Here is a 12,306-nt window from a genome sequence, read left to right on the forward strand (position 1 = left end):
TTCTGGGGTAGGGTGAATATCTGAAGGTTGTAGTCCATAATGGTACCAATGACTTAAACAGGAAGGGGGATATGATGATCCTGCAATCAGAATTTAGGGAGCTAGGTAGAAAATTAACAAGCAGGGCCTCAAATGTAGTAATCACTGGTTTACTCCCAGTGACATGTGAAAGTGAGTGCAGAAATAGGATAAGGCAGATGAATGCGTGGCGAGAAATATGATGCAGGAGTGGGGCTTTAGATTCCTGGGACACTGAGACTGACCCTGGGGGAGATGGTACCAAAGAAGCCGGACGGGTTGCATCTGAACAGAGCTGGAACTGAGATCCTTGCAGGGCATATTGCTGGTGCTGTTAGAAGGGCTTTAAACTAACTTGTTAGGGGTGCGGGAACCAAGAAGAAATATTAGAGGGGAATATCAGGATGCACAAAATACTGGGAGGGACAGAAAGCACGAGTGTAGAGATTAGTAAGTTCATAGGTGAAGTCGGAGTAAAGGAGAAAGTAATAAATCAGGGTTATTACTATGCATGTACATCAACACACAAAGTACAGTAAATAAGACTGGGGAGTTACAGGTGGAGATTGTGTTGGAAATATGCTGTTGTGGCGATAACAAAATCTTGGCTCTTCCTGGGTACAAGGTGTTCAGAAAAGATAGGAAAAGAATGAAAGGAGGTGTGTTGGTAAAGGAGAGCATTGCAGTGCTGGGGAATGAGGATGTCTCAGAGAGTTCAAGGACAGAATCAATTTGGCTAGAGCGAAGGAACAAAAAGGGTGCAATCATCTTGCTCAGCGTAGTCTATAGATTGCCAACTAGTGAGAAGGATATAGATGAACAAATCTGCATGGAAACTACACAGAGATGCAAACATTACAGAGTAGTTGCAATGGGGGACTTTAATTACCCAAATATAGACTTGGACGATAGAAGTGAAAAATGCGGAGGGGGCAAAACTTCCTAAATTGCATTCAGGAAAATTTTCTACAGCATTATGTGTCCAGTCCAACAAGAAACGATGTACTGTTGGACCTGATTCTTGGAAATGAGGTGGGCCAACTAAGTCAAGTGTCAGCAGGGGAACATTTAGGAGCGAGTGATCAATGTATCATAAGGTTCAGGACAATGATAGAATAACTTAATAGATAATCCAGAGTACAAATATTTAACTGGGGGAGAGCTCACTTCAAATGGGGCAAGAACGGACTGGGCCGATTAGACTGGAACAAGAGGTTGGTAGGAAAAACTGTAGCTGAACAATAGGCTACCTTCAAAACAGAAAAGGTCCAGACACAGTCAAAGCTTATCAATGACACAAAACTTGGAAGTATTGTAAACTGTGATGAGGACAGTGTAGCACTTCAAAAGGACATGGACAGGTTGGTGGAGTGGGCAGATAGGTGGCAGATAAAGTTCAATGCAGCGAAATGTGAGGTGATGCATTTTGGTAGGATGAATATGGAGGGAAAATATAAAATGAGTAAAATTTTTCATGGGGTTCAGAAGCAGAGGGACCTGGGTTTCGATTTGATTTGATTTATTATTGTTACATGGATTAACATACAGTGAAAAGTATTATTTCTTGCACGCTACACAGACAAAGCATACCGTTCATAGCGAAGGAAATGAGAGAGTGCAGAATGTAGTGTTACAGTAGGGTGTAGAGAAAGATCAACTTAATGCAAGGTAAGTCCATTCAAAAGTCTGACTTTAGCAGGGAAGAAGCTGTTCTTAAGTCGGTTGGTACGTGAGCTCAGACTTTGTATCTTTTTCCCGATGGAAGAAGGTGAAAGAGAGAATGTCCGGGGTGCGTGGGGTCCTTAATTATGCTGGCTGCTTTACCTATATGAGTATATATATGCATAGATCATTGAAGGTGGAGAGAGCAGTTAATAAAGCATATAGTATTCCAGGCTTTATTGATAGGAGCATAGGGTATAAGAGCAAGGAGGTTATGCTAAACTTATACAAGACACTAGTTAGATCTCAGCTGAAATATTGTGGGCAGTTCTGGGAACCAAAGTTAGGATGTGAACAATTTGAGAGAGTGCAGAAGAGGTTTACAAGAATCGTTCCAGGGATGAGAAATTTCTGTGCTGAAGATAGATTGTAGAGGTTGAGATTATTCTCCTTGGAGAGAGAGGAGGGGTTAGTGAAGATTTGACAGAAAAGTTCAAAATTATGAGGGGGCTGGACAGCGTAGATGGGGAGAAAAAGTTCTCACTTATAAAAGGATCAAGAACGAGAGGACAGAGAGATTTAAAGTGATTTCCAAAAGAAGCAAATGTGACGTGAGAAAAACTTTTTCACACAGCGAATGGTTCGGGTTTGGAATGCACTGCCTGGAAATATGGAAGAGGCAAGTTCATTCAAGGCATTCAAAAGGGCATTGAATGATTACTTGAACAGAAACAATGTGTAGGGGTACGGGCAAAAGACAAGGGAATGGCACAAGTCATGATGCTCATTTGGAGAGCCAGTGCAGACACAATGGATCCTCAGACCTGTTCCTCTCATTCACAGCTCTGCCTCTCAGCTCCTTCGAGCTGTCTCTCTCCTCTGCACATTTGCTGGCCTTTTCTCCCCTTTTGGTGAAAAGTTTGCACTCCAATGGAAGGCAACTCCAGAATGACTTACCTTCTCCTCAGTGTCTGAGACTTTAAGTGAGAATCACCACCTTTGAATGGTCAGGGATCACCATGTAACGCACATTCAGAATTCAGTATTTAATTCCAATCAGGGAGGTATGTTCATTTGACTTAATGGCCTTTTTAAGAAGCTCAAACACATTCCCGCTGCTTCCATCTGCCTCCCCATCGCCCACATCGCACATCAGGCCTCCAAAACACTCCCTCTCATGCAATTCTATACCACTCCACCCAGGTTCCTAATCCAATGGGTTGATTAAATTCTGCCCCATATTTCAAATTGAAAAACAACTTTAAGGAGTTTGAGAATCATATTTTCTAACATACTTGTAAAATTAATTTCTGAATGAGATAATGTGGAGAGTTAATGACTGATTTAGGGCAACAATTTATTAGGAACAAAGGGTATTTATTAAGAAGAGAAATTAAGTGCAGGAGTTTGCAGCTCTAAGCTGCCTTGGAGCTCCAGCCCTTACATGTCTACTACATGGCTGCTCGATGTATTCTGCACAAGCGAGGACTTCATCCTCTGGACTGGTCACTCATTCTCAGTTCCCATTGGTCCCTCAAGTCAGGTGACTCTTTCTGCTGAGCTGTCATAAAGAGACAGACACCACATATACAACAATCACATGCGATCAGATCCCTAGCCATTCAAAGCTGGTGGCTCCCAGGTGAAGTCTCTGACACTGAGGAGAAGGAGGCCATTCTGGAGCTGCCTTCTATTGGAGTGAAAATATTGCTGAAAGGGAAAAGAGGTTGCAAAAGGTGCTAGCTAAATGCAAATACTTTCTTGGTGAATGCATTAAGGGAAACACAGAAATATTAATAAAAAATGCAAAAACGTCAATGGAAATCTGAACAAAAACAACTGCTATCTGTATAGAGACTGCATTCTTGATCTCCACGTTGCAGGTAAATGTGGACTTCATTTTAAAGGGCTCCAAAATGGAATCACACTGGTATATGCTTAGTTGATTTCAATAAATCAGTGGGAAAAAAATCACACCATTGCTAGAGCAACGATTATTTAGAAAAACTGTTGAAAAATAGACAAGTCTCTGACACCAGATAAACTTTCGTTGAACAGTGTACTGGGGCTTTCGCTGTCATCAGTGCTTTCATCTGTATGGAAATACCCATCTTTCACAGGTTTGAGTGGAAATATGGCCTCAGGCAAATCATCCAATTTGTCACGTTTATGAGATTTCTCCTGTCCATGAAGGAAAATTGCCACCAAGATTCAGCAAAACTGTTATCTATCCAGATAAGTTACCTGTCAGCAAAACATCATTATTTAATAATTACAGCATCAAGAGTGCAACTCTTACCTGAAAAAGCTCCCTAAAAGAGGGGTGCACTGTGGGATTGGGGACAAATGGCAGTGCATAAAAGGGCAAAAACTCTGTTGTCTGACTTAAGGCAGCACCTCTAGTCTCGAGATAGTTTTTGAAATGTGATATCCTTTCATCCACATCATCTTTGTCCTGTTCAAAAGAAATCAACATTTGAATGACTAACTTCAGTTAAGTACCTTTCAAATTTTGTCCCTACAATCTGGTATTTTCTATATTTATCAAGTCTTATTTTGCTTTCAATATATTATCTGAAATCTTCCAGGACATCAACTTTGCCAACTGTTTTCTCTTCACAAATTTTCCTCTGATTTTCTTTCCTATCCCTTGTCTACCAAGGGTTATGTGTGAAGGCTAGAAAAACAATCAGCCAAAAGTTGTGTCAGTTAAAAATCTGAGAAAACGCATTCTGAGAGGATATTATGATTCATTATGGGTGACCACTTTTATTTTTTTAAATGCACTGTGTCTTAATACTTCCACATATTAAATTAGTCTGTGCATCAAGCTGAGAAGTCATTTTAGTAAAAATGCACTGCTCCATCAATGTGATATTTGCTGCCTCTCAGAAGAGACCAGGCATGCGTTTCTTACACTAAGGGCAGGATTTTCCAGCTGTGCTTGACCCAAAAGCAGAAAATCTCGCCCGAGGTCAACGGACCTTTCCATGGTCCGCCCCTCACCCTCTACGATTCCTGTGGCGGGGCAGAACAGGAAAATTCGCCCCTAAGTGTCATACAAACCACAATTAGAGGGAATATTGTCATTCCTGCGTGTGCTATTCCATAATTGGCATGTAGCATGATGCAGATTTTGTATCCTAGAAGAATTGATCTGCTTATGAGAGAATGCTTATGATTTTATACTCTGAATATAAGACTAAACTGTTGAACAGTAAGATTCAAAGTAATGTACATGATCAATTTTGTACAATTTACGCATTTATGAATATAAAATAATTCAACAAAATACTTCTTCATTCATGCTTTCTCTTTTGTCACGTTTGCATTCTGCAGCAGTAACTTATTTTCATCAACTATCATCGTTTGAATGTCCTTCACTAAAAATGTAAATAGATCAGAAACAAAAGCTGCCCTTCACAAATAAATTAGACAATGAAATAAAATGTATGTGCAATTATACCGTATTCTGATCAAATATTAAAGTTCGATTGGTCTGCAATGCAAATAATCCCTCTCAGTAATACAATCAGATCAACTCCCCCCCCCCCCCGCATAACCCATCAGAAATACAACTGTGTGCTATTAACATTAATTCAACATCATTTCATTTACAAAAGGTGGTGTTTAAAGGTCCAGATATGGCAAGAAATTGAGAAATAGTGACAAACCCTCAGTAAGCAAATATGCAACAGCCATATTGCAAAAGGACAACTAATAAAATACCAGCTGTACCTTTATTCTTATGAACAACATGAAATGAGGTTAAACGCGGACACCCATGTTAAAAATAGTTCCTGTCAAGAAGAAAAATAATTTGCCATGTACATTATGGGGGAGGTGAATCGACATTGTATTACTTGCCACATGCATGTACTGAGCAGAAATAAAAAAATCAGCAGGATAGATCTACCAAAAAACTTTGAGACAGAACAGATGGCTGAGAATCTATAAGAATTTCCTAAAAATTGAATACATCTTTCCACACTCCTGTTAGGTTAAGGGAATCCCAGGATTTTGACTCAGCGACAATGAAGTAAGAGTGATACAATTCCAAGTCAGAATGATATGCGACTTGAGGTGGAACATGCACGAGGTGGCGATACCAAGCACCTGCTGCCCATGTCATTCTAAATGATGAAGGTTACTGGTTTGGAATCTGCTGTCATAGAAGCCTTTCAGAAATGCTGCAGTGCATCTTGTAGGTGAAAAACACTGCACTAGTGATGGAAGAATTGGATGTTTAAGTTGGTTGATGGGGTGCCATTCTAGCAGGCTGCTTTTACCTGGATGACAAAGAGATTCTTGAATGTTTTTGGAGCTGCGTTCACCCAGGCACACTCCTTGTAAATAGGCAGGCTTTAGGGAGTCAGGAAGATCACTTGCAGCCTGCTCTTGTAGCCACATGTTTATGTGGTTAGCTCGGTTTCTGGTGAAGGGTGTCCCCCAAGATGTCGATGGTGAGAGATTCTATAATGGTAATGCCTTTTTATGTCTAGGGGAGATGGTTAGAATCTCTTTTATTGGAGATGGTCATTATCGGGCACTTGCGTGGTGCAAATGTTACTTGCCACTTAGCAGTCCAAGCCTGGATGCTATTCAGCTCTTGCTGCATGTAAGCATGGACTGCTTTATCAGATGAGTTATGAATGGAACTGAACATTGTGCATTACCAACTGCTGGAGAGGAGGTAAAGCAGCTCAGGATGGTTGGGCCTAGGGCACTGCCTTGAGAAACTCCAGAAATGATGTCCTGGGGCTGAGATTCTTGGCCTCCAACATTCAATTTAATTTTCTTTTGTGCTCGGTATTACTCCAATCAGTGGAAGATTTACCTGCTAATTCCCACTGATTTCAATTTTGCTAGGGCTCCTTGATGCCACACACATCAAATGCTACCTCTATCTCAAGAGCAGTCATTCTCTCATCTATGGAATTCAGCTCTCTTCTCTGTTTTTGGACCAAGGCTATAATGAGGGTCTGGAGCCAAGTAGAAATCAAAATGAGCACTGAAGAGCAGGTTATTGCTAGGTAAGTGTCACTTGTTGATGATACTCTCCATCAATTTGCTTATGATTTGGATTGGGCTGATGGATGGGAACACAGCAGATTAGATTTATCCTGCTTTTTGTGGACAGGACATACCCAGACAATTTCTTACCGTGTTGGTATGCTATTAGTGCTGTTGCTATATAAGAACATAAGAAATAGGAGCAGGAGTAGGCCATCTAGCCCCTCGAGCCTGCCCCGCTATTCAATAAGATCATGGCTGATCTGAAGTGGATCAGTTCCACTTACCCGCCTGATCCCTATAACCCCTAATTCCCTTACCGATCAGGAATCCATCTATCCGTGATTTAAACATATTCAACGAGGTAGCCTCCACCACTTCAGTGGGCAGAGAATTCCAGAGATTCACCACCCTCTGAGAGAAGAAGTTCCTCCTCAACTCTGTCCTAAACTGACCCCCCTTTATTTTGAGGCTGTGCCCTCTAGTTCAAGCTTCTTTTCTAAGTGGAAAGAATCTCTCCATCTCTACCCTATCCAGCCCCTTCATTATCTTATAGGTCTCTATAAGATCCCCCCTCAGCCTTCTAAATTCCAACGAGTACAAACCCAATCTGCTCAGTCTCCCCTCATAATCAACACCCCTCATCTCTGGTATCAACCTGGTGAACCTTCTCTGCACTCCCTCCAAGGCCAACATATCCTTCCGCAAATAAGGGGACCAATACTGCACACAGTATTCCAGCTGCGGCCTCACCAATGCCCTGTACAGATGCAGCAAGACATCTCCTCTGCTTTTATATTCCATCCCCCTTGCGATATAGGCCAACATCCCATTTGCCTTCTTGATCACCTGTTGCACCTGCAGACTGGGTTTTTGCGTCTCATGCACAAGGACCCCCAGGTCCCTTTGCACAGTAGCATGTTGTAATTTTTTTCCATTTAGATAATAATCCAATTTGCTATTATTTCCTCCAAAGTGAATAACCTCGCATTTGTCAACGTTATACTCCATCTGCCAGATCCTCGCCCACTCACTCAGCCTGTCCAAATCTCTCTGCAGACCTTCTACGCCCTCCACACGATTCACTTTTCCACTTATCTTTGTGTCGTCTGCAAACTTTGTTACCCTACACTCAGTCCCCTCCTCCAGATCGTCTATATAAATGGTAAATAGTTGAGGCCCCAGTACCGATCCCTGCGGCACGTCACTAGTCACCATCTGCCAACCAGAAAAGCACCCATTTATTCCGACTCTCTGCTTCCTATTGGATAGCCAATCCCCAATCCACGCTAACACACTACCCCCAACTCCGTGTGACCCAATCTTCTTCAGCAACCTTTTGTGAGGCACCTTACCAAACGCCTTTTGGAAATCCAAAAACACCGCATCCACCGGTTCCCCTCCGTCAACCGCACTAGTCACATCTTCATAAAAATCCAACAAGTTCGTCAAGCACGACTTTCCCCTCATGAATCCATGCTGCGTCTGCTTAATCGAACCATTCTTATCCACATGGCCTGCTATTTCTTCTTTAATGATGGATTCCAGCATTTTCCCAACTACAGACGTTAAGCTAACCGGCCTGTAGTTAACCGCCTTTTGTCTATTTCCTTTTTTAAACAGCGGCATAACATTAGCCATTTTCCAATCCGCTGGCACTACCCCAGAATCCAACGAATTTTGATAAATAACCACTAACGCATCCGCTATTACCTCTGACATTTCTTTCAGTACCCTGGGATGCATTCCATCCGGGCCCAGGGACTTGTCCACCTTCAGTCCCGTTAGTCTACCAAGCACTGCCTCCCTGGTAACATAGAAATATAGAAACCCTACAGTGCAGAAGGAGGCCATTCGGCCCATCGAGTCTGCACCGACCACAACCCCACCCAGGCCCTACCCCCACATATTTACCCGCTAATCCCTCTAACTACACATCTCAGGGACAATTTTTAACCTGGCCAATCAACCTAAGCCGCACATCTTTGGACTGTGGGAGGAAACCCACGCAGACACGAGGAGAATGTGCAAACTCCACACAGACAGTGACCCGAGCCGGGAATCGAACCCAGGACCCTGGAGCTGTGAAGCAGCAGTGCTAACCACTGTGCTACCGTGCCGTAACATTAATTGTATTGAGTACCTCTCCTCCTATCAACCCTCTATCATTAATATTCGGTAAACTATTTGTGTCTTCCACCGTGAAGACCGACACAAAAAACTTATTTAAAGTTTCAGCCATTTCCTCATTTCCCACTATTAAATCCCCCCTCTCATCCTCCAAGGGTCCAACATTCACTCTTGCCACTCTATTCCTTTTTATATATTTGTAAAAGCTTTTACTATCATTTTTTATATTTAGAGCTAGCCTCAGTTCATAACCTATCTTTCCTTTCTTTATCGCTTTCTTAGTCGTTCTTTGGTGTTTCTTAAAGTTTTCCCAATCTTCCAATTCTCCACTATTTTTGACCAATCTGTACGCATCAGTCTTTAATTTAATACTCTCCTTAATTTCCTTCGTTATCCACGGCTGGTTATCCCTTTTCTTACAGTCCTTCTTTATCACCGGAATATATTGTTGCTGAGTACTGAAAAGGATCTCCTTAAAAATCCTCCACTGTTCCTCAGCTGTCCTACATAACAGTCTGCTCTCCCAGTCCACCTTAGCCAATTCAGTCCTCATCCTATCGTACTTCCCTCTGTTCAAACAGAGGACACTGGTATGGGACCCTACTTTCTCCTCTTCCATTTGTACCAAAAATTCGACCATATTGTGATCACTTGACCCAAGAGGGTCCTTCACAAGAACATCCTTAATTCTACCTACCTCGTTACACATTACCAGATCTAAGATAACTCGTTCCTTCGTTGGAAACAGTTTGGAAACAGTTTGTTGGAGGCACGGAGTCTTGGAGCATAGGTCTTTAGCCCAACACCTGAAATGTTGTCAGAACCCATTGCCTTTGTTATATCCAGTGCTCTCAGCAGTTTCTTTATATCACGTGGAGTGAATCAAATTAGCTGAAGATTGGTATCTGTGATGGTGGGCACCTCAGGATTAGCTCAGGAGTGGCTCATCCACTCAGCACTTTGGGCTGAAGATGGTTGCAAATGCTTCAATTTTTTTATGTTTTGGACACTATTTTCATTTAAGCTGATTCCCAATTTTCTCTCCTCCCTTTCAGAACGTGCTAACTGTAGCTTGGGTTTGTTTGTATGAGCAACGGAAACATTCAAAGTGTTAATTTACTTTGATTGCTACGCTAACTCAGATCAACTAAGTACAACATAAACCATGCACTGAACCCAAGACCATAATTTCTGGTTCATATCGTTTTCCTTGAACCTCTAGGGGTCCTATTTTGCACATTTAATCCTACCAAGCTACATGCTTGCAACAACTGGTGGGCAGTCTTTATAGCACTTCAAAAAAATTTGTTGGAGGTTAGCACCATCTACTGGTTGGTTACTTCTTTAATACATTAGTGGAGTGGCCAGACAAACACACAGCAAACTGAGAACCCGCAGAGGGAAAGTTGAATTTTATTATGTAATAAATCGAGGGTGATTCCAGGCTTTATTGCCAAAGCAACGGTTATCTATATATACAAATAGGGTCCGACCGAATAACTTTACACTACTCCTTCCAGGCTCCAACTGTCAATCCTTCCCAACTCGGGAAACACGCCCTTGCACTCCACTGGCTCAGCTTCCTGCCTCGATACTCCATAGGGTCCAGCCCGACCATGTGGCCCTCAGGGAACGTCCCCTTAAAGGGGCCGTGCTACCACACTCCCCCCGCCCCCGCTAACTCCTGAAGTCATCTAAGGGGAAAGCGTTTAAAAAATCATTAACGTAAACAACAATTTACAGAAAAACATCAGGGGAAACTCCCATGACAACTTGTCATAAGTTTAGTTGTCTGGCAACTTCCAAATTCTTGTAGAACACTGCAACTCCAGCTAGGTTCATCTGAATTTGAAAAATCATGTCGGGCTGAAGCAAATGGTAAATTCATCAAGTCGGGGTCTAAATCATCCTTCAGTAGCTGCTGTATTCTCCTTTACTGAAACAACTTGGTGCTCTTGTGCCACATTTACAACCAGGATCCCTGCTCCCAATCCAGGTGGACCTACATGTATAGTCGGAGTCACCTGCTGATCCTGTGTATCAGGGATTATTCTCCTCCCCAGGTGATCTACATGTTTCTTGCTGCGATATCCTTGTATCTCGACAATGTAGAAGCTTGGCCCTGTCCTTTCCACCACCCATGTCTGTCCTGCTGCAAAATTTCTGATAGTGACAAAATCCCCTTCTTGGGTCATTGTTCCTTGAGTCGCGATTTTCTTTCTGAGAGGCTTGCCAAGCCTCCACTCTCCCCGCCAAACTTAGAAGTCTCATATCCAACACTGTCCTTAAATGACATCTCATTAGCAGCTCGGCTGGCATGACCCCCATAGTAAGAAGTCTCACAACACCAGGTTAAAATCCAACAGGTTTTTTTGGTAGCAAAAGCCACAAGCTTTCGGAGCGCTGCTCCTTCGTCAGGAGTTCTGTTTACAAACAGGGCATATAAAGACACAAACTCAATTTACAAAATAATGGTTGGAATGCGAGTCTTTACAGGTAATCAAGTCTTAAAGGTACAGACAATGTGAGTGGAGAGAGGCTTAAGGACAGGTTAAAGAGATGTGTATTGTCTCCAGCCAGGACAGTTAGTGAGATTTTGCAAGCCCAGGCAAGTCGTGGGGATTACAGATAGTGTGACATGAACCCAAGATCCCGGTTGAGACCGTCCTCATGTGTGCGGAACTTGGCTATCAGTCTCTGCGTTGTTGTGTGTCATGAAGGCCGCCCTGGAGAATGTTTACCCGAAGATCAGAGGCCGAATGCCCGTGACCGCTGAAGTGTTCCCCAACAGGAAGAGAACAGTCTTGCCTGGTGATTGTCGAGCGGTGTTCATTCATCCGTTGTCCTATCGTCTGCATGGTTTCCCCAATGTACCATGCCTCGGGACATCCTTTCCTGCAGCGTATCAGGTAGACAATATTGGCCGAGTTGCAAGAGTATGTACCGTGTACCTAGTGGATGGTGTTCTTACATGAGATGACAGCATCCATGTCGATGATCTGGCATGTCTTGCAGAGGTTGCTGTGGTAGGGTTGTGTGGTGCCGTGGTCACTGTTATCCTGAAGACCTCTAACCTCAAACAGACCATTATCCGCAGCAAACTACCCAGCCTTCAGGAGAACAGTGACCACGGCATCACACAACCCTGCCACAGCAACCTCTGCAAGACATGCCGGATCATTGACACGGATGCCATCATCTCACGTGAGAACACCATCCACCAGGTACACGGTACATACTCTTGCGACTCGGCCAACGTTGTCTACCTGATACGCTGCAGAAAAGGAAGGATCAGCGCTCCGAAAGCTAGTGGCTTTTGCTACCAAATAAACCTGTTGGATTTTAACCTGGTGTTGTGAGACTTCTTACTGTGTTTACCCCAGTCCAATGCCGGCATCTCCACATCATGACCCCCATAGTCACATTTGGTGTGGTGTTGTAACACAACAAAAAGCTGGTGATCCGTAAAGGCAGAGACCTATT

General features: G+C 43.0%; 1 protein-coding gene across 20 annotated transcripts in view; it reads right to left on the minus strand.

Annotated features, from left to right (window-relative positions):
• armc9 (armadillo repeat containing 9) overlaps nucleotides 1–12,306 on the minus strand; it is a 117,005-nt gene that overhangs the window by 78,859 nt on the left and 25,840 nt on the right. For all 20 annotated transcript variants that reach the window (XR_013497009.1, XM_078207418.1, XM_078207485.1 and 17 more), the window contains one exon: nucleotides 3,980–4,135. Coding sequence is in view for 19 of the 20 variants with exons in the window: in XM_078207418.1 (XP_078063544.1) it covers nucleotides 3,980–4,135 (156 nt within the window). In the remaining variant the exon portion in view is untranslated. The remainder of the gene's footprint in view (nucleotides 1–3,979; nucleotides 4,136–12,306) is intronic.

This window comes from Mustelus asterias, chromosome 3 (assembly GCF_964213995.1).
Source record: "Mustelus asterias chromosome 3, sMusAst1.hap1.1, whole genome shotgun sequence".
NCBI classification, from domain to species: Eukaryota; Metazoa; Chordata; class Chondrichthyes; order Carcharhiniformes; family Triakidae; genus Mustelus; species Mustelus asterias.